At 41.2% G+C, this 23,864-nt stretch overlaps 1 protein-coding gene across 1 annotated transcript; it reads left to right on the top strand.

Moving 5' to 3' along the window:
- The first annotated feature begins 424 nt into the window (after positions 1-424).
- On the top strand, positions 425-23,103 carry LOC135480651 (methyltransferase-like protein 27). The gene is made up of 5 exons (XM_064760547.1): positions 425-618; positions 12,512-12,640; positions 14,749-14,884; positions 18,005-18,097; positions 20,861-23,103. The coding sequence occupies exons 1-5, from the start codon at positions 499-501 to the stop codon at positions 21,046-21,048; spliced, it is 666 nt and encodes a 221-aa protein (XP_064616617.1). The 5' UTR covers positions 425-498; the 3' UTR covers positions 21,049-23,103.
- The last annotated feature ends 761 nt before the right edge of the window (positions 23,104-23,864 follow it).

Raw genomic sequence — 23,864 nt, forward strand, 5'->3', positions numbered from 1 at the left:
GGTTTCCTCCACCCACAGAAATAACAACCATAGTATGAGTGAAAATTGAGAATGGGATTAAAGATCACTCAAACTAATAAATAAATAAATAAATAAATAAATAAATTTCGGACTCTATTAAAACAGACACAGGTAAAAGGGACACAGCTGTTAAAATCATTAGACATTGCACGATGAAGCATTCAGAAATCTTTCGCAGCCACGTGTGAGCCTGTTACACACATTAGGGCGGTTGTTTGAAAACTGTCACTGTCAGTATGTCGTTTTCATCCAGCAGATCAAGCCTTGTTTAATTGGCTGATCTGGCCTTCGGTCAAAGTCAACTGTCAATCAATTCGCGCGCGCGCTCGGGTGAGTTGTAACCACCATATATAAAAACGTAAGATTTGTGGTATTAAGTGTTACACGACAGTTGTGCAGTCTGGACAGCAGCCGTCAGACCTAAGTCGTGTGTGTAGAGCTCCGACAGACGCAAAGGACTACAACGAAACATTCGAGATGACTGAGCAGGTGAATCACCAATCGATGGATAAATTCGAGTCTTTCTACAGGGACTACACGACACCAGATGAGGTTGTAAAAGGCTACGCGGAATGGGTGCAAAATGGCTATGACAGCGTAAGTACCCTTGTTCCCTCATCTTTCTTCGCCCTTCGCTGGCGTTCTGGTGCAAGTGTGCTTGTTTCAGCGTGTTTCCGTAGGAAGCCGGAACTTTATTCCCTGCTGTGGTCGGCTGCAGATGACTTACTAATTCGCATACATCCTGTTTAACTCCTAATCAGTAATAAAGGGTAAAAGGGCCATTATTTTTCCTTAGTCTGGTACGGTCGACATTTTAGAAGTGACATTCGGAATGATCTTTGCGGAACGTTGCGAGATAACAATTTAGTCTAACACTGTGACAGATATAACATAGTGCAAAAGAGGCCTTGGGAGATATTCGTACTTTTGCGATATTCGTACTTTTGTGTCATGATCAGGATTCTTTGTTCCATCAAATGGCTAAAATAGGTAATGCAGCAAAACAAATTATTAGTTTGGAACTGCTTCCAAAATGTTTTAATTATAATTAATTCACGAATCTCCGAAAAGGTTGGTAATTGTTACAGAGACGGGGATGACCGCGTGCTATGTTTCAGGAGGTGATATTTTTATACAGACTTTCCTTTTTTTATAATCATGCACATCGATCCATATATTACAGATATTATTTCTATCACTAACAAGGACTCTCTAATTGGCAGAATGGACAAAGGGTGGGGTGGGGGTGGAAACGAAGGTCGCAGTTACACGGCAACATCTAGCAGTTGTTGAGGCATTTCTTCCGCAAGATCAAAACGAACGCAGCGGGCTGCATGACTTGGTTGTTGACAAGTGGCATATAGGCCTACGTATAGTTGGGAGAAACAATTCGACAGCTAAAACCCATTCTTACTACAATTTCGTTTTTTGTTGTATAGTTTAAATTCGCCCCTCTTAAACGACACTGGTCAGATTTGTATGTAAAACAACACGGAGATAATCGAGCCTGGACTTGGATTCGAACCCAAGCCTAATTAGCGGAAGTTAGACAGCTACAGTCTATTTTTTCTCGTATGACTGTCATATTTGTCTTATATAACTTCATGTAAATAATCTGCCGGATCAATACAACTGATAAACTGCCCTTTGCTCACAAATTAAAAACTACTCAAAAGTGCACTGAAAGGTGTGACAACAGGTGGACAGGAAATCTTGCGAGGATTTGGTCTTTTGTGTACCTGACGGTGGAATAACAGACAAAGGACGAATGAAAGAGTGTGGCTTAACGTCACATGGATAGAAAACACTCCTTCTTAAGCAAAATTGTGGTATACACAGACGTAATAATCTGTCACAACAGGTGTAGCAGAAACTGCTGTATTGACAGAGATCGATTTTTGTAACGGTCACTGTTCAGTGCGACCTGATTGCGAGACGTGTCGAACAAATGTACCCGCCATACTGTACAGACCAGTCATTCTACGTCAATGTTCACAGTTATATGCCGTCATATTGACTTAAAACATAGTTTTTGGACGCTTGTACTTTACCACTCGCCTGTGTTAGCTATATCATAACGCTAGGGAAACATCGATATGAATTGAAACAATTCGCCCAATTCACGACAGTGTCTTGTCCACGCCATCATTTAACCTTGGCTGTTTTAGGCCGTACAGAAGAATATTTCACTTATACGAAGCCGGTCAGTAGTATGCAAGGGGAAACTCGCGACCAAGTGACTGACAGACGTTTCAACGTGCTCATGTGTGTATGAATGTATTTGTGCGCGTATGTGTGTATATATGTACACATGTATGTTTGCTTCTCGATTTACGTCGCGCAACAATTGTTCGGTCATATGACGACGAGGAGTCATTAATTGTGTGTACAGATAATGTGTCTTACTGCAGCAGGGCGGGTCCATGCCACCAATGTGCTGCCGCCACTGAAGTATCATGCCGAAGACACCAGATATGACATCACACCCAGTCATATTATACCGATACTGAGCCAACCAGTTCTGTGTCCTTGCTTTAGCCTCTCAGTGCTGAGCGCCAAACGAGGCAGAAACAAGTGACAGTTTTAAAAGTCTTTGGTATGACCCGACCGAGTTACAGGTTGCATAATATATGAGCCCCGTATTTCACGCACTAGATCAGCTGGCGGTGGGGGGGGGGGGGGGTTGTATTTGTATATGATCGTGGAACTTTTCCCTTCCACACGCCCCCACCCCACCCCCCTCCATCACACTCTTCCATCCCATGCATCCTATTGTTCCAACTCTCTACACCCTCGATAACCGGAACAGCCTGACATAACCGCACGTCCTTGAAGAGCAGGATTCGAGCCTAGGACAAGGCCAAGTAGACTCCCGATAAAAATTATTAGGCCTCTTGTATGGCGGAGTTATTAAGGTCAGGTGTTCTCTGGGGCAAGCTTCACACAGGTAATATGTAAAGGGCACACTGGTTCACATTTGGCCAACTCCGCAGCGGCGACTTGAGTCGTATCAGGGCTGATAGGCAAAAGACATGATGGACCTATATAGATAGTTGTGGATCACACTGATCTATTGAACCCGACCTCCAAGTGGAGAAAATAAACAATCTTCAGTTCTGTAACATGACATATTTTCTGGAAAAGATTCGACTTGGTTCAGGTTAAACATGGGCTTCTTTCTTGCTTCACCTAGACAAAAGATGTGCGACAGGGCTGTCGGTTCAAATCCACTAGTTATTTTCTTCTGTCTCCTTGATCAAAATTGTTGATCTAGATATATCTGGAGGTCAACACTCGTTAAGTTACATATGTATGCTGTATTTCGTTGATTAGCTTCTAAACCAAGTTAGTTTAAAAGCGCTCTTTGACTGAATGACACGTTTGTATAATGAGCTATCTGTTCTAGCTCGTCTATATGTGAATACACTTTTATTGCAAACATCAGTGGAAAATTTTAAGTTCTCGTCTGACCATGGCAAGTGACATGTTTCGGTTTTACCCTCGCAGTTTTCAAAAACTAAATGTACGGAAGAGGATTGATTTGACGTCACTGCCACAATATGTCACCCCATTGAGATAAGTTTGTTTAGCATTCCTTGAACAAGAATTCAATGTTTAGAGATGGTGTGGAATTTTCCACTCTCGGATCGGCCTTCCTAGCACGATAGCACCATGTAGCAGTTGTATATTAACCTCCGGATTGAGGAGGTGATATTCATAGAATCCTCACCTAACTTGGTCACTTGGTGCACCAGCACTCACTGGCTGTGCCATTTAATGATTTTTCAACAACTGATTGTAGTTTGTTATTTTTATCTCTTTCCATTCACACTATCCGTAATAGGATTGAGAAGATGAGTTCTCCTTTATGGTGACCATCCTCCTGATAACGCCGGAGAGATTCTGTCCGAATAACAATGAAATAAATACATGTAGGCCTACATAAGTTCAAAGTGTACGATGTCGTGCAGTAAATCATTGACCAGTTAACAAACATATTTACTAATTTTGCATTTTAATAATAATAAAAAAATATTTTCAACGATCAAATAGGCTTTAACAATGCGGCCAAAATATGGATCGTGTGGCTTGGATGTGATATTACACTGATAGCGAAAATGAAAGACTCCGACGTTACAGAAATATGCAAGAAGTTATTGTGAACATCACTCACTTAAATGTAAAATCGAACACCATGGCTTCAATGTACACTAGAACACAATGGCTTTAATGTACAAAAGAACACCATGGCTTCAGTGTAAAATACAACACCAAGGCTTCAATGTACAATAGAACACAATGAATTCAATGTACAATAGAACACCATGGACTCAGTGTAACATAGAACACCATGGCTTCAATGTAACTTAGAACATCATGGCTTCAATGTAACTTAGAACACCATGGCTTTAATGTACAATAGAACACCATGGCTTCAATGTAAAATATAACACCATGGACTCAATGTAACATAGAATACCATGGCTTTAATGTACAATAAAACACAATGGCTTAAATAATCACATAAAATACCATGGTTTTAAATAAGCATACAACACATTAACTTAAATATAGCACAGAATACCGTAGCTTAGAAATAGCATAAATGAAAATAACTTTAATGTAGCATAGAACGCCATAATAGTTTAAATGTAGGGTAGAACACCATGGCCTAAATGTGGTGTTGACGATAATGGCTTAGAAGTAGCGTAAAAAAACAGTACAGGTAACTTAAATGTAGCACAGTACACCATAATAGCAGTGTAGGACACCGTGGCCTAAATGTGTTGTAGAAGATGACGGCCTAGAAGTAGCATAGAAAATAATAACTTAAAATGTAGCACACAACACCAAAATACCTCAAATGCAGTGTAGAACACTGTGGCTTAAATGTGGTGTAGAAGATAATGGTTTAGAAGTAGAATAGAAAATAATAACTTAAATGTAGTAAAGAACACCATAGCAGTCTAGGGACCATCCCCATAAATCGTTTGCTTTTTTTTCTCCCAAAAAAACGAACTCGGTCCACACCATTGGTTTGCCCATTCGGTTTAAACTATTTAAGGGAATCAAACGAATCCCCGTGTCGGTCGGCCAAATGCGTAGTGATGCGTTTAAACATCATAGTGTAAACAGGCGATCGGTAAAGAGGCTTTCAGCGCGAGTCTACACAGGAAACATACCCAAAGAAACAACAATAACAGTTGTCTCCACTCGTGAAACCTTTCGAAAGCAAAGTTTCGCACTTACATATTTTCACGATATTCCCGAGTCTAACCATACCCAGTATTTAGGCATTATTATGTGGTGGGACATGCGCGTCAGAAACTCATACAGGCCTAGGCTACACCGTACAAGTACACGTGTGCCATGTCAGGTCCTGAAGGTTTCGTAGGGGAGAGCGGGGATGGTTCGGACACTTTTCACGAATGTCTCTTAAATACCCAAACTTATCAGGGAAAAGGTGTCATGAGTGCACCACAGTTAAGTTGCCCGTGCCAGCTGTCTGCAAAACAAGAATCCCATTCTAGTCTCTTAAGAGTTGCTGCTATAATGAAGGAGACATCTTTGTGTCGAACTGTCCGAACCCTCCCGAAATGTTGGGATACTCTGGACAGGCCGGTGGTACCTCCGGACAGCATGTAATGTAAGGTATCGTAGAGGCATTGGCGTTTGACTGCATCTCGCAAGAAGCAGTGCGGACTTCTGGCATTGAAAACATAAACAGAAATATCTGAAAACGTTCAGTTTTTTCTTTTTTATTGAACTTTGAGAACTGGTGTGCGACTCATAACATTCGAGTCGAATACCCGCATTAACTGAATTAATGATGTATGTATGAAAGACAAAAGCAAACATTTGCAATTCCCAAAACATTGAAGTATACAGGTGCTTTATGTAGGACGCGTATTGGTGCACATTTTGCACATCTGACGAAATGTAAGTTCTAAAAATAAAGCATGTATGACCTCTCTCTTGTTGAACGATTTACTTCAACGCACAACCAGTCCATCAAACGAAAATGCAAACTTGATGTATCCACTTAAGCGCTTGTTGGACACCACCAGAGGGCTGGGCAGTATCCCCCTTATCTGACTGATGTTAACAGACGCCAAATCCTCGACATGCGGGTAAATGAATGCATTGGCAACTTTTGACGATTTTCTGAGATAGGAAATGTCAAAGTCATTCTCTTCGTCCTTACGCGAAGTGATCTTTCCAATGTAATGGACATGGTTTTGAAATTCAACAAGAACAAAGTCATTTTGTTCTGGGTCTCTGTCCAGAGGCGCATCAACAAGGAGGGAACTGTCCTCTTCATCGGAGGCTTCCGATTCATCGTGTTCTGTCATTTCGCCATCAGAGCTACTGCTACTGCTACTGCTTTCCGCATTTTTAGCACCCTTCCGTTGCTGAAACAAGGAGATCTTCCTGGCTCTAATGGATTTGCTCTTCATTTCTTCGATAGCTGATTTTTCAGGCGTATCTGTTGCTATCATGCATTTACCACGTTTTCGGCCTGTTTGACCTTTCCTCTCAGGGGCTTTTGGAAAGGGGGCAATGTCAGACGGACTTACAGGATTTGAGTTTCCCCAGACTGACCAGGCGCAGCGTTCGAAACCGGAATAGGCGCCATATTTGGCGACTGGCCGCCCTTCTCCGATGGGTGTGGCCTATCCGTGACATAGGACATCAAGAAATCTTCCTCCCCAAACACATCGCGGTCAAATGGACAAATTCCTGTGCACCGGAATGCCGACTTTATGTTTGTTGGCGTTGCAGCTCTGTCCCATGCTGTTGCCACAAGAGGCGGTAAGTCGTAAATGGACAGAGTCTGGCCCGGGTGGCTGAGCATCCAGCTGTCGGCTGCTTGGTTGTAGAATGTTTTTAAAGGGACCAAAAACACAGCGATCTAAGGGCTGTAGCTTATTCGATGTGTGAGGCGGCAGGGTTAAGATAACGACGCCGTTTTCTTTGGCATAATTGAGACCATCAACAGACAGGTGTGAATCGTGGTTATCCAGAATGAGGAGAATTTTCTTGTCTTGAGTGGATCTGGTGTGTTGGACAAGATGTTTCAGCACTAGTAAGAAATTCTCACTTGTCATCCACCCTGACTTATGGACAAGACCAAGGGCACCAGCCGGAGCTCCAGACATCATGCGGGCAGCGTCCATGCGAACCCTGGGGAAGACGAAGGCTGGGGGTAGGGCATTTCCATTTGCGCAAATAATTCCCGCCACTGTCACAAGTTCTCCCCGTTCTCGAGATGTTGCTTGACCCACCTGATGAGCACCTTTATGAGCGATGACTTTTGGAACACGCTGCACTGTTGTGCACCCAGTCTCGTCCAGATTGAATATTTCTGATTCATTGAAATTGTAGCGTTGAATGACTTCCGCAAGTTTATCTTGAAACACCTTTAGGTTTGTCCGGTTAAAACTTGTCATGCGCGCTAGGCTGGTCGCTTCAGGGCTACGGATACTAAGACTTTTGTTTCTGTGAAGAAAACCGGTTAACCAGTCTTTGCCAGCCATTTTGTTTGTTGCCCAGGTTTCAGGTGTTCTGATGTCATTCTGTCTTGCGTATTCATAAGCTAGCCTGCGCAAGGCCTTGGGTGTTAAGCCGTAGTACATGGCAGAGGATTCAATAAATACTCCGTTAGTTGTTGTTCCATTTCCTGAGAAAACACCTGCCTGGTATTGAACTCGCCAACCTTGAACAGGAAACCTTTTCGAGCTTTGTCCACATAATCTTTCAACGTTGATTTTTTGACATTATGTAAATCTGCAGACTTTCGCAATGACAGATTGCCGTCAAGCACATCTTTTACAGCTCTCTCCATATCTACCGGCTTCACAACTCTCTCAGTTTTCCGTTTATACGTTCTAGGCATCCTGAGAGGCGTCTTATAGAAATTCTGCAAAACAAAAACATGAGTTGTAGGGATGGTTCGGGCGCATGGGGAAGATTCGGACAGCTGTCCGAAGTATCCCCGCATGTTATTGAAGGAATAAAAATGGTCGAGTGGGAAATTTCCGCAGGACAGGGATACAGTTCTACACCTAAATCATGTCGCATGGGCACAGCTTTCAGGGGGTATGGTAGGTTTGTTGAACATCTAAACTTAACCCGTGCATACAGTTACAACGCACCGACGAAAATATACATCAGAAACGGGGAAAAATTAAAGTTTCCATACCTGTAGAAGTCGAAGACCTGTCAAAACTCCCCATGTGACTGCTGTTGTTGTTTTAACACTTGGAAACTATCTAACCAATCATAGATGTCGTGACAAGCATTGTTTGGCAAAAATGTGCAGTGTCCGAACTATCCCGCTGTACGAACCATCCCCGCTCTCCCCTACCAGCCAATAACGAGTGTTGAAAACTATATTGTACGATGGGTGTTTGTCCAAATCTGTGCTTGAGATTTAGTAAAGAATAGTTAAATAATTTTATGTGAACTGTACCATATATCCAGACTTGGCATTTGGGGTGTAACCGAGACTGTCATGCAGGTGTTGAGGATTCCAAGTGATCAGGGTCTGTTTCCCCTTGATAAAAAGTTTTAATTGTCATATATAACCAGCATCTACTCTCACCAGTCTTGGTGAAACAAAATGTGCATATTTCTTTATGTCACAGTAGGCAATCCTTCATTCACAAACATAATTAAGTCTACCAGCGGGCGTACAGATGATTACGGAAAGCTGTTTAAAAATTTCCGCAGGATACATACAAGCTATCGACTTCAGCTTTTGTCTGAATTCTCAAATATTGTTTTAATCATGCGTTTTGTGTTTATTTTCTGCTTATAAAATTTGTAAAGTAAATACCACTTTTTCAGTCTCATGTAATCCATATATATTGTATACTGTTTGTGTCACTATCGTTCAACTGAAACGCTTGTCAAGAAGAGAGGAGAGTTCAATCCAAGTCTGAGGCGAGGCTTCCAATGGATGGGAGAAGGGGTGACGCAATTCTACATTTACTGTAGACATTTTTAGGACAGGCAGTCATGATATACCGGGCATTAAGGGATAACTTCCAGAACCTCATATCTAACAGGGTTGTAAGTGCCACATGAAATATACGTGGTTTGTCTGTGATGGATGACAGGTGTACTTACATTTTCCCTCAACAGATTTCATGCGGGTTCTGGTCGGGAATCTGGGGATCAGGAAATCACGCCTTTCATCTTTTCATTTAGGTCGAACAGTTCGAACTTTGTTGCCAACTGAGTGAACATTGTTTGTACTTTCTATCACACTGCTTATAGCCTTCCCCGGGATTAAACACACTCCACCCGAACCACTGACTGATGAACTCTCCCTGCATAGTTTGATAACAGTAGACTTTGAAGTCATTATGACAAAAGTATACACAATACAAAAATGCAAATACTCCTGTAAATAATTTAGGAACTATCTTTCTTGACTTAGTCCATATGTTTTGTGAAGTAGTTTGTAAAGTTAAATAATATTTGGTGAATTGATACCCTCCTGATGATCCGCGTTTGTCAACTATTGGTTGGACACTCGCTCGCGTCCAAATATGAACGATGATATCGTCAATCCCACTAACCTTGAGGTCAGCAAAGGCCGTTTTAGGGCTTGGCCAGTATAACAATACACAATGGCATACACAGGGAGATAACTCTTATCTAGCACAAATATGGGCGCACATTTATAGACTCTGCCCACATAGGCCTATGGAGACAAGCGGTAGGGGACACGCCGGATGGAGAGTTACCTTTAACTCATGCCACATAACAACCGACTCATTGGATACATAGCATTTTGTTCAACCAAATAACTAGAAGGTGAGAAAGGTAACGAGAAACAAAACGAAAACTGATTCTTATACCGATTTGGTATTTAATTTACTACGTTATCAACGTGTCATGTAGAAAAGATTTACTCGGTTAATACAACTGGACGGTATCCTGACAGTTCTGATCAGTGAAGCGTGTCGTTGTAGTAGTTGACTTTTCCTGCTGTGCTATCGGGACTACTTTCTCTAGGCTTGCTCTCTCTTCGGCAGCTTCCAATAATAGGACCCAAGGGAAAAAACTCGACGCCCATCGTTCGTTTCGTTTCTTTTAACCGAACCCAAACCAATCAATTTATGGGGACGGTCCCTTAAATGTAGTTTAGAACGCCATAGCCAAAATGTGGTGTAGAAGATAATGGCTTAGAACTAGACTACAAAATAATAACTTAAGCGTAGCACAAAGCATTATAATAGTTTAAATGCGGTTTAGAACACCGTGGCCTAAATGTGGTGTGGAACGCATAATGTAACACAAAACACCATAATAGCTCAAATGCAGAGTAAAACACCGTGGCCCAGAATGTGGTGCAGAAGATAATGGCTTACAAGCTGCATAGAAAAAAAACCTTAAATGTAGCACAGAACACCATGATAGCTTAAATGCAACAAAGAACACCGTGGCCTAAATGTGGCAAAGAACAGCAACGTTTGAATGTTTTGCTCGAACCAAACATAGCATACCACTGCTGAAATTTAGCACAGCGCGCCATAGTGTAAATGTAATATATATGTTCACATGACTTAAATCTCGTGTAGAAAATCATAACTTATATGCCTCATAGACGTGACTTATATGTCGTGTAGAACACTGTGACTTACGTGTCGTATAGAACACTTTTGACTTACATATCCTTTAGAATACTATGACTTGCATGTCCTTCAGAACACTATGACGTACGTGTCGAACAGAACACTATCAGTTACATGTGACTGATATTTATTACAGAGCACTGTGACTTAAATGTCGTATAGATCACTATCACTTACATGTCGTAGAGAACACTAAGGCATATGTCGTACAGAGCACTATGACTTAGATGTCCTTTAGAACACTATGACTTAAATGTCGTATAGAACACTGACTTACATGTCGTGTAGAACACTATCACCTACATGTCGAATAGATCACTATGACATATGCCGTATAGAGCACTATGACTTAAATATCGTACATAACACTATGACTTAGGTGTCGTATAGAACACTATGGCTTACATGTCGAGTAGAACACTATGACTTAAATGTAGTATAGAACATTATAACTTATATGATGTATAGAGCACTATGACTTCTGTGTTGTGTAAAACACTATGACTTATTCTCGGGTAGATTAATATGACTGATATGTCGTGTAGAACACCATGACTTGAAGGTCGTATAGAACACTATAACCTTTATGTCTTATAGAAGACTAATGCTTAAATATAGCATATAATACCATGGTTTAAATGTAGCATAAAATACTATAGCTTAAATTACGGTTTAAAATCAAGTAACAAAAATGTAAGAAAAACAGTTAATGAAATGTTGCGAATGTCTTTTCCAGAAAGTGTTTATATATTTGTTCCACTTATGTATAAATAGTTAGGCGCTGTACAGGGATGGGTTCTATGGGACAGAAACACGTCATTTACACTGGTCAACAGGGCCGTGGAACGTCACAGCATTGAAAAACCAAATCGTCAGTTAGGTGACACTGATATATAATATAACAAAGTCAACTAAGTTTGCAGAGGGTCTACGTTTTAGAGAACACCATTTATCGGGAGTATTCTAACATACCGTGAAGCGTGCTGGGCAAGAGGCCGACTTCCTCTTTATTGTCCCCTCAAATCCTACCTATGCTTAGCTATTGCCATTTGGTGTAATAACACATACATTATTCATTCTAAAGTTGACGAATGAGAGAACAATGGTTGTTCAGCATCTTGACAAATCATTAGTTTAAAACAAAATTGGAGAGCGTTTGTTTCTATGCCATTATCAACACACTGATAAACACACACATGTGATCAAAATCTTGAGATTAAGCAGACAATGTTCAGTGTAATATATTTAAGAGAAGTGATTGTTGATTTGTACGTCACAAATGAAAAAGAAGTCATAGTTCTTCCTCTACTTAAGTGGTTTTTTACTCCACAAATGACTTCTGATCTATCAACGAAATATTCTGGATTACGGCACAAAGCTCAACGGAATAAATAAAGACGCTGTCGCAAAGCTCAACGGAATAAATAAAAGACGCTGTCTGAAGGTATCCAGGAACATGTCATGTTGGAGGAATGTGTCTGAGTTATGAAAATGGGTAGGTGTATATAATAACATATATTTATTGATTTCCAAATATTGTTTTACGCAGTGCTCAGGAATATTTCACTTAAAAAAGTGGGTGTTATGGTGGGAGAAAACCGGGCAGAGCCTGGGGGAAACCCGTTACTATCTAGAGGTTACTGGTAGACTTTCCTACCAGAGAATAAGCCAGTCTGAGCTGTATTTAAACTGACTGCGACCGTAATGGTGAGGGACTACTGGGTTATTGTGCTGCGCTTGCACGCTAGCCACAAGTAAACGGAGGCCCGTATATAAAGATAGTTATATTGTCTTGTAAACAATATTGCCAGTCCGCTTGTGATTGCTTTCTGTATTTCCTTCAGGATTTTGAAGCCATAACCCATCGTGGTCACGTGTTGGTCGGAGATCTCATATCGGAGTTGTTCCCATCCAATCGGGAGGATGTTTACATCTTGGACATAGCAGCAGGCACTGGACGAGTCGGCCAAGCCGTGAGTGACGATTGGATGAAAATTACTCACAGAAATCCATAGATTTTAGTCATACTTCCTTGTAGACTGTACTGGTTAGTCTTTCGTATAAACTAGGGAACACTCGACATGGTTTCTGTAGGTAATAGGATAAACTTTGTAGTTTTCTTTGATAAACAGAATTTTGTGACTTTCACCGTAAAAGAGTCACTACTCACAAGCGTACATTTACTGCAGACGACTCGGTTTCTATCGCTATTGTCTATTTCTTATAGAGAGTCGCCTATTTTCAGCTGCCTGTAAAATAATACCCGCTACCACAATTGTCTTTAGTCAGTGACACGAAACAACATCAGATCTACAGATTGATATGTTTGAAGTTCACATTATTGCACGGAAAATGACGTTAGAAGACTTTTTCTAATTCATAATGTTACAGTCCATAAGCCCCGTTTCTACGGCAAGAACCCATTGCATCGAGGGACGTGATAATTATTCAAAAACCAGTGGCATGCTGGATATTGGGCGGAGTTCATCATGTTTTGATGGACGGACACATCTGTTTCCTAAACGGCTATCGATCTTACAGCAAACCCTGTTTCTGCCTCTGCCATATTTGAAATTGTTCACACGTTTTAGTATAATATAACCTTAATAAATGAATATAATTTTATCTTTTGTTGTATATTATCCCACGACAGTATTGTTTTAAAGATAGTTATTAGGAAATTTTGTTGTAAAACACAATGTATTTTATTCGCTGAGAGTGTAGTGTAGGATGTGTCACTGCGTGGAGTGTGTTCTTACTGCATGTTGGTGCACCGACTGTAAAACAAATTACCCTCCAGGCCCATTCCCCACCATGCCACCATGAGTGAGTGCTTGGCGTTTAACGTCGTAGTCAACATTTTTTCAGTCATATGACGACGAAGGAATCCTTAGGGTGCATGTACGTGTAATGTGCCTCCTTGTTGCAGGACGGATTTCCACCGCTCTTTTATTTAGTGCTGCTTCACTGAGACGACTTACCGAAGGCAAGTAATCCGCCCCGCCCGAGCCATTATACTGATACGGGTCAACCAGCCGTTGCACTATCCCCTTCATGCTGATTGCCAAGCGAGGAAGTTACAACTTCCTCCTTTACAGTCTTAGGTGTGACTCGATCAAGGATTGATCCTGGATCTACCGGTCCCGAAGCGTCCCAACTGTGCTATCCTGGCCGGTGACTAAGTTTGACGACTAAATATAGGCGAATCTCTGAAAGAAATAGACTATAGACAGGTCAAACTTTGTAAGCGTTCACGATGACCAGAATTCAGAATCTAGAGACATTATTTTGTGACTACACTGTAAAACTTTGTGAACATTCATGATGACCAGAATTCAGAATCTAGAGACATTATTTTGTGACTACACTGTAAAACTTTGTGAACATTCATGATGACCAGAATTCAAAATCTAGAGAGATTATTCTTTGACTACACTGTAAAACTTTGTGAACATTCATGATGACCAGAATTCAGAATCTAGAGACATTATTTTGTGACTACACTGTAAAACTTTGTGAACATTCATGATGACCAGAATTCAAAATCCAGAGAGATTATTCTTTGACTACACTGTAAAACTTTGTAAACATTCATGATGACCAGAATTCAGAATCTAGAGACATACTATTGTGACTACACTGTAGAACTTTTACCCAACAACGTGTGTCGTTTTGCCGTTCACGTAAACACATGGTTCACATCTCTACTGAGATAATACACATTTTAAATTTTACGCTGAACGCTGCTGGGCAGTAAGGTGCGACTCGAAAAAGGATGGAAAAGATAGTTAGGTGCCTGCCGAAGGCCGGTGGCTTTTTCCAGGTACCGGTGTCTCCTTCTCGCATAAACCTGACCGCGAAAAAGTACGACATTAGAAACCAATCACGTGGAATGGTCGGTGGATGGTCAGGGGTTTCCCACGGGCTCTGCCCTGTTTCTTCGCAACATAATGGTGGTAACTTCCGTCGTATGTGAAATAGAGCCCGACGTTAAACACCAAATAAATAAATAAATAAACCAATCAAATGTTTAAACAAACAAAATGGATACAGATATTGTAATGGTATCTTGTCCTTCCAGCTAACTGATCGAGGATTTCGGCGGATTGATGCGCTCGACCCTTGTTTGCCCATGCTGGAAGAGGCCAAGAAGAAAAACGTCTACCAGCGCTACATTAACGATCGAGTGAGCGGAGATCCGCTAGACATTCCCGAAGGTAAACATCTGGAATTTACCTGTTTAATCGTATGAATAGACATTTAAGTTTGACACCGGTGTTTTGTACCTGGTACTGACGAATATTTCACGTGTATGACGGCTGCCATGTATGCGGATTATAGAAGCTCCTGGACCACAACAGATGCCTGGGCTGATATCGTTGGTTCACTTGGCTATCTGTCAGCTGACGTGGTTGGTCCGCTTGGCTGTCTGTTCGCTGATATCGTTGTTTCCCTTAGCTGCCTGCCGACTGTTGTCGTTTGTCTACTTGCGTATCAACATGTGTTTCCGCACTTTTCAGTGCAAACAACTAGATATGCTATTTTCGTCCCTTAATCCAACTTTATCTCTGATATCTAAATTCCTAGGCGAGTCTTGTTCATTTACGTTTAAAATTTTGGCTTAAATGCGGACGGCAAAATGGCGTAACTTCGACTTAATTTACTGAGTTTCTAATATTTCCTGAGTACAAATGAAGCAAAAGCCGTTGACTTTCGCCACTGTGACCTGCAACCAAATAATTATGTCACTTGTCATGTTTATTATATAGTAACAAAGTATAGCTGACTGTTGTATCTGAAGAGGATACTTTGTGTTCAGGAGTTCAGATAAGTTAGATTGTATAGTTGTATTGGTCAAGGCGGACCGTGATGAGAGCCATCTTATGCTGCCTATTCTCAGTTTGGACTTCATTCAAAGGATTCTGTCTGTCAACAAAACTTGGGAATCCATCGTACGATGAAAGTCACAAATTACGTGTCAGAATTGTATTATGTTTACTAGCTTAGCTGAAATAACTATGCATTGTTTTATGTTCACAATTCCGGTCTTTCAACTGGTAGACTTTGTAAACATCCTGCTAGAGCAGGAGCTTGCCAGAGACCTGTGTACATGTATAGATATGTTCTACAGCGAATAGAACTCTAGGAATAGCCAGTGGTATAGGTTGTTTGAAATAACATTATTATATTTGCGTGGATTGAAGAATGCAAAATAAACTTTGGCGTGAAAGAAAACACTTTAGTTTCTAAATATAAATAGTAAATTGTACCATTAAACATTATAAGATTAAGGCTATGTGTTGTTCACATATGTAATTGGTTAGTCAAAGATACTATATCATAGGGTTCCGGCAAAAAAGAGACATTTTTGCCATCGTTTTGTCCGGATACATATACAAAACATTGGTCTCGTCGATAAACGGTAATAAATTCCCCAAAATTTAGAATGGTAATCGTAGTGTTTTATTCTGTTGATATAAGTGCTTGAGTAGCAAATTACACGCCTCCTCGCATTATGATTAAAGCAGTAGCAAATTACACGCCCCTTGCACCATTCTTCAAGCAGTAGCAAATTACACGTCCCCTATCACCATGGCTCAAGCAGTAGCAAATTACACGTCCCCTATCACAATGGCTCAAGCAGTAGCAAATTACACGTCCCCTATTACCATGGCTCAAGCAGTAGCAAATTACACGTCCCCTAGCACCATGGCTCAAGCAGTAGCAAATTACACGTCCCCTACCATCATGACGCAAGGAGTAGCAAATTACACGTCCCCTAGCACCACGGCTCAAGCAGTAGCAAATTACACGTCCCCCTGCCATTATGACGCAAGCAGTAGCAAATTACACGTCCCCTAGCACCATTGCTTAAGCAGAAGCAAATTAGACGTCACCGAGCACCATGACTCAAGCAGTAGCAAACTACATATCCCGTATCACCATGGCTCAAGCAGTAGCAAATTACACGCCCCCTAGCACCATGGCTCAAGCAGTAGCAAATTACACGTCCCCTATGACCATGGCTCAAGCAGTAACAAGTTGCACGTCCCTTAGTAACACGGCTCATTCAGTAGCAAATTACACGTCCCCTAGTACCATGGCTCAAGCAGTAGCAAAGTACACCCACCACCACCCCCACCCCCAGCATCATGACGCAAGCAGTAGCAAATTACACGCCCCCTACCACCATTGCTTAAGCAGTAGCAAATTGCACATCCCCTAGTAAAAGGGCTCAAGCAGTAGCAAATTACACGCCCCCCTATCACCATGGCTCAAGCAGTAGCAAATTGCACATCCCCTAGTAACACGGCTCAAACAGTAACAAATTACACGCCCCCTATCACCGGGGCTCAAGCAGTAGCAAATTACATATCCCCTATCTTCATGGCTCAAACAATAGCAAATTACACGTCCACTATCACCATGGCTCAAGCAGTAGCAAATTACAAGTCCCCATGGCTCAAGCAGTAGCAAATTACCCGTCCCCTAGCGCCATGGCTCAAGCAGTAGCAAATTACACGTCCCCTAGCACCATGGCTTAAGCAGTAGCAAATTACTCGTCCCCTACCACCATGGCTCAAGCATTAGCAAATTACACATCCCCTAGTAGCATGTACAATATATTGTAATCACATTGTTGTTATCCTGATGTCTGTCTGACGGACTCACAGCTACAACATCTACACAATTCTGCGCATGGCATATCCCCCAGACCAATGTCCAGATTTATCAAGAAGTATTGTTTGTGATCTTGGGGCACCTTTAACCAAAAATCTTATTTAATATACGGGGCCACGAAGTTATTATGCGAGAAAATCTGTCTGCATCCGTTTGAGTTTTTTTTTACTGTGCCATTTAAGTTGCATTTTATGGATAAACTGTTGCATTTATTTAGATCCTATGTATTTTATGACGATTTTATTTAACGTCACAAGTTATTACTGCAAACAATTGTGTGGCAAGGATATACCATTAAACACCTGTAATTTATGTTTCTTAAATTTTTACAATAAAGAAAGTTCTCTCAAATATCAGATTAGTGTAATAAAACCTTTATATTTAATTAATAAAATATGTGAGCTATATTTAAAGAGGCTTTATCAGAGATTTTCGGCAAAAGTTGATAAACCCAAATCCAATCGATTTTTGGATGGTTTTAATAAAGATGTATTATTTCATGATCTCCCAAATATCACAAAACACCTGTCACAAAATATCAACCACTTCTGTGCAGGTGTCTTTGTCCAGTATAACCGTTTAAATCCGGTAACAAAACGTCACAGAGACTAAGCTCATCGCCGAGATTCACATGCCTATTTTCTCTCTATTTTCAGGGACGTATGACGCTGTGACTTGTAGCGCGGCCTTTGTGCACGGACACCTTCCAGCAGAGGCTATCATTGAACTCCTTCGTCTTATTAAAACCGGTAATGTCTAACAACCAACCAAGCTAGGCAAACTATCCTATCTAAGCTGAAACCCACGAACTATATTTTTTGTTACAACTTACTCCGCATGAAGAAGTCTGGTTGTGCTAGACTAATCCTTTTAACATTTTACATGGTGTTTGAGTCATATTAAGATAGGGAGACTCCGTGTCCGTGGTGGTTAGCGTGCCAGCGAGGAGCAATGACCGAGGAGTCTCCGTGGCCGTGGTAGTTAGCGTGCCAGCGCGGAGCAATGGCCTAGGAGCCTTCGTGCGCATGGTGCTGAGCGCGCCACTACGGTGTAATGACCCGGGAGCCTCCTTGCCCAAGGTGGTTAGCGTGCCAGCGCGGCACAATGACCCAGGAGTTTCTCACCAATGCAGTCCAATGGGCACTGCCCGGTTTACTCCCACCATGATGCTGGTCGCCTTGGTATACGTGAAATACTTTTTTGGTAGGGCGTAATAAAGTCATACATGTAGGCATGCCCAAGATTGCTAGAAAAGGATTCATGAGATGTTTAATTCATTACATATTTCATTGTTTTCATAAATTAGCTCAGGAAGTATATGCAAGTTTACTAGATACATGTAGTTCGTGAGTTTGCGAGTTTGAAAATACATAAATACTTTGACATCGGCATATGGCTGCTAAGTAAACGTTAAATGTGTGCACAAATAGATGTCGTGTGCCGTTTTTTGGACATCGATGTTCACTTGATATGTAAACCTTGGTGACCAGAACAGAATTTCTAAGGTATTCAACAACAACAATATTTATTCCTCCATGCCTTCGCCGTGAGTTCAAGCCCAGCTACATGGAAAGGTCTGTGGGCTTAACGGGGCTCTGCCAAGTTTCCTCTCACCATAATGTAGAATAAAGCTGGCTGTTGTATAAGTGAAATATTTATACGTATAATGAAACTGCAATGATTAGAGGCAAATATAAACTTCTATGATACACGCAGTTGTTACAGAATAGCACATTATCCTGGGCTGTAGATTTCCATGGTGGGACACCAGTGGCTTGTACATGTGTATGTATACTGAACAATGCGATAAGGGGGTACTATGGTCACCAGTTTTGAGTAGGACTTGTGAGCTATCTGGATTAACGTGGATATATGATTGGTCATTTCCAAGACCCGTATATTTGGTGAGAACATGGCCTAGCTTTCAGCTTGGCGTCCAGTAGGGCGACAGAACTATGCAAATAAACCAGGCCTATGGGCGCCCTGTCACAAGCAGGCATCTACATTGTTCGTGTCAAACCATTAGGGTTTTATGTCACCCATTGCAATGTACGAGTTATAGACACATTGTCGTGTGTTTATGTTGTTATACATAATGGATATAGTTTATGCTGTTCAGCATAAAGGAAGTGTTCAGCTTATGCTATTACAACATCTAGGTGTTCAGCTTATGCTGATACTACGTGTAGGTGTTCAACTTTGTTCCAACAACGTGTAGGTATTCAGCTTATGCTGTTACAACGTGCAGGTGTTCAACTTTTGGTGTTGCCATGTGTAGGTTTCAGCTTATCCTGTTACAGCGGGTGGATGTTCACCTTATGCTGTTACAGCGGGTGGGTGGTCAGCTTATACTGTTACAGCGGGTGGGTGTTCAGCTTATGCTGTTACAGCGGGTCGGTGTTCAGCTTATGATGTTGCAACAGGTGGCTGTTGAGCCTATGACTTTACAGCGGATGGGTGGTCAGCTTATGATGCTACAATAGATGGGTGTTCACCTTATACTGTTGCAACAGGTTGGTGTTAAGCTTATGCTGTTACAGCAGGTGCGTGTTCAGCTTATACTGTTACAGCGGATGAGTGGTCAGCTTATGATGCTACAATAGATGGGTGTTCACCTTATGATGTTACAGCGGGTGGGTGTTCAGCTTATGATGTTTCAGGAGGTGGGAGTTAAGCTTATGATGTTACAGCGGGTAGTTGCATCTGGGGCTCTTTTAGCGGGCCCTTGATTTTTCTAAAAGGTGCAATAACTCTAATGTATGCGAAAATGTTACGTGTGCCCTGTTCCGTAGCTTCAACAGGTTTCACAACGTTACGTTTGCCCTTTTCCACAACTTCACCTGGTTTCACAACGTTACGTTTACCCTGTTTCACAGCTTCCACCGGGTTTCACAACGTTACGTTTGCCCTTTTCCACAGCTTCACCGGGTTTCACAACGTTACGTTTGCCCTTTTCCACAACTTCACCTGGCTTCACAACGTTACGTTTACTCTGTTTCGCAGCTTCACCGGGTTTCACAACGTTGCATTTGCCCTTTTCCACAGCTTTAACGCATGTCACAATCTTTTGTCCTTTTCCACAGCTTTACCGTGTGTCACAATGTTACGTTTGCCCTTTTCCACAGTTTCACCGAGTTTCACAGTGTTATGTTTGCTCTTTTCCACGGCTTCGCCGGGTTTCACAGCTTCACCAGGTTTCACAATGTTACGTTTGCCCTTTTCAACAGCGTCAACAGGTTTCACAATGTTACATTTGCCCTTTTCCACAGCGTCACCAGGTTTCACAATGTTACGTTTGCCCTTTTCCACAGCTTCACCGGGTTTCACGATGTTACGCAGTTTTTTGTGACGGTTAGGTATAACGTTACGGGTTCACCGAAATGCTATAAAGGAAATGTTAATCCAAACATTTCTTATTATCTAGATAACAGGCAAATACTAATTCGGAAAACCCTAAAGATTCTAAATATTTCTTAAATTAATCCGTCATATTTGGCATATTTTATCGGCAGGGGGATTCATTGCCATGGTCGGGAACGCGGAATATTGGGAAGCTATTCCAGAGTACCGAGAAAAGATGGCGGGGGTTATCCAAAAACTGGAATCAGAGAAAAAGTTGAAAGTGATCAAAAAGGAGATCAAGGAAGGGTTTATTGGGCAAAAATACCAAGCCATAGAACTTGTCCTACAGAAGCTTTAAACAACCCAAAAATAAGCAAGTTGAAACTGATGTGAATTTTTCTCAGCTGTTACGATCATAGCCAAAACCTAGCAATCTCAACACAAGCTGTGTCACAAAGGCGAGACTTTTTGGAAGTTTCCATCAATATTTTAAAATTATTTCTGAATCACTTTTTACCTGTACATGTAGTTCATTTACTGAAACGAATTTGTTCAAAACTTCCTCACGCGCAGCCCCTCACAGCACTGCTGTGTACTTAACCATTTTCTACATGTGCATGGAGCCACGGCTGTTTGCTTTTTGTGGTTCATTAATGTGGTTCCCTATTGTCTGTATAGTACACCAATAAGAGACCTTGTTGACATACACGCGCGTGTATGAACCAGGCACTGCAAATTGCCTTGTCGTCTAGTGTTCTCAAGATGAAATCCCTTGCCCAGATTTTTAGTGCTCGCGACGTTCTCGTTGGCGATAATATAGCGAAAATTGGTGCTAGCAACAAAATGGTTGACGTTAGTAATGGACCGCAAGTTTGCACCAATAATTTACTGATTGACGACAAAAATAAATTGGTTAGTGATAGTAATATAGTGGTTGGAGATAATGATGTACCGGTTGGAGGTAATAATATACTGGTTGGAGATAATAATGCTCTGGCTGGAGATAATAATGTACAGGCTGGAGACAAAAATACATACTGGCTTGAGATAACAATGTACTGGTTGGAGATAATAATGTACTGGTTGGAGATAATAATGTACGTGTGGCGGGGGGGGGGGGACCATAATGCACTGATTCACGGCAATAATGCATGCATTGATTATCACTGACGATAACAATGTACTGAATGTCTCATTGCTGGTGATCTCAAAAATCCGTCTTCACGATAACTCTTTAATATCAAAATGGAGTAAATAATTCGGCATTACTAGTGACCTTAAGGCTTACGTATCCAAATATGAGACTACCGGTACCCCTTGTGTACTAGTGGATAACCAAACACACTAAAACATGGCAATGGTCGGGCTTATACGAGCTCAGATACTCTTTACCACCTTTGTGAACAGCCACGTACCGTTTAAAAATTTAAGATACTTTTTTAAAAAAAGCTGTTAAGTTTTAAGGCTGTTGCCTGCGTGCTGCGATTACAAAGTGTACTATTACCGCAGCAGATTTTTCTGTTAAATATATCACACGCATTCCAATAATTCAACACAAAATATTATATTAGACGAACAAGATAATGTGTTGAACATGACACATTATTATGTTATAATAACAATATATTCCACCATCACTCAGGCAACTGACTTTCTCTTAAAACTGACAGGTATCTTTTTAGTGTATAGTGTGTGTACTTGTGTTTAATAACACGAACGGAAAAGCTTCTCTGTAGGACAAGTTCTATTACTTACATGTCTAAGTATTTACATAGTCTCATAGGTAACAAAAATTACTCAGTTATATAATCATTTATATTGTTAAGTATCGTGCTGTTATAAAGCTCGGGTGACGATGTGGTCACAATAGATATCTGTTAATCCTATATTCTTGTAGATTATCTCCCCTTGTATGCACATAAACACTTGAATAAAGGGGAATGACCAGATGTGAACCTTCTATAACCAAGTATATTTCTACAAAGAGAAAAATTATGATCATGATTTGAGCGTCTATGCTATTAAAGCAGTATTGCGTATGTTCAGTATAGTATTAAACATTATTTTTAAGTCTTCCATTTATACAGGGAAAATTCCTCGTACAAAACATATCGTGTCCAAATTGTTAACATGCTCCTTTTTCCAATTATGAGGTTTCATCTTTCAAATGATGTTTTACTCTACAAGGGAATATGTATTACATGCCAGTAGAGACGTTATGCACGCTAATATTTAACTTTGTCTCTTGGTGTCGAATCGCCATGTAGCGGGACGTTGTACAGCATGCAATGTTTTAAGATTCAAATACTTAAGACTCCATAAAATGACATTATACACATTTTGATTATGATTGTCAATTTTGCTAGGTGTTAATAAAAGAGTTTAATCTCTAAACTCAAAAATAAAAGTTATAACACAGAACTGTAGGCTACACGATGCGAGTCATTTTTTCATACGTTTGTACAGGTGGCAAGAAGTTGTGTAATGAAAGATTAGTGGACGTTTTAAAAACGCCTGTGGCTCAGTTGGTTCACGAAATGACCCAGGAACCTCACACCAACGCGGTAGCTGTGAGATCAAGTGCAGCTCATGCTGGCATCCTCTCCGGCCGTACGTGGGAAGGTCTTCCAGCAACCTGCGGATGGTCGTTGGTTTCCCCCGGGCCCTGCCAGGTTTTCTCCACCATAATGCCCTCCGCCGTAGTGTAAGAGAAATATTCTTGAGTACGGCGAAAAACACCAATCAAATAAATAAATGAATAAAACGCCTGAGTGCAAATATAACATACAGGCTAGAGTATTCGTAAGACTGAAGTCACCCTCACCCATTTTGTTTAACAGTCCACAAAAGACCTAAGACCCGCGCGATGGACTACACTAATACTAGGAAGTCGTTTAGAAATCACTAGCGTGGTTTGCATTCAGGTGTTATCTCCCCTTTTCCTAATATGCGGACCCGGTAATTTAATATTTATTTATTTATATGACTGGTGTTTTACGAAGTAGCGAAGAATATTTCACCTATACGATGGCGGCCAACATAATGCTGGGAAGAAACCGGACAGAGCCTGGGTGAAACCCACGACCATCGGCAGGCTGCCGGAAGACCCGTAATGTAATAAACAACTGTAGGTTAATAATTATCACACCATGGCTAATGTTCTCCAGGGTGTTG

This window comes from Liolophura sinensis, chromosome 13 (genome assembly GCF_032854445.1).
Source record: "Liolophura sinensis isolate JHLJ2023 chromosome 13, CUHK_Ljap_v2, whole genome shotgun sequence".
In the NCBI taxonomy this organism is placed as follows: Eukaryota; Metazoa; Mollusca; class Polyplacophora; order Chitonida; family Chitonidae; genus Liolophura; species Liolophura sinensis.

Bases quoted from the DNA above. Each gene is read 5' to 3' on its own strand.
- LOC135480651 (XM_064760547.1), top strand. From the start codon at position 499: ATGACTGAGCAGGTGAATCACCAATCGATGGATAAATTCGAGTCTTTC. The intron at 12,641-14,748 runs GTGAGTGACGAT...TTGTCCTTCCAG, and splicing joins CTGGACGAGTCGGCCAAGCC to CTAACTGATCGAGGATTTCG. The intron at 14,885-18,004 runs GTAAACATCTGG...CTCTATTTTCAG, and splicing joins TCCGCTAGACATTCCCGAAG to GGACGTATGACGCTGTGACT.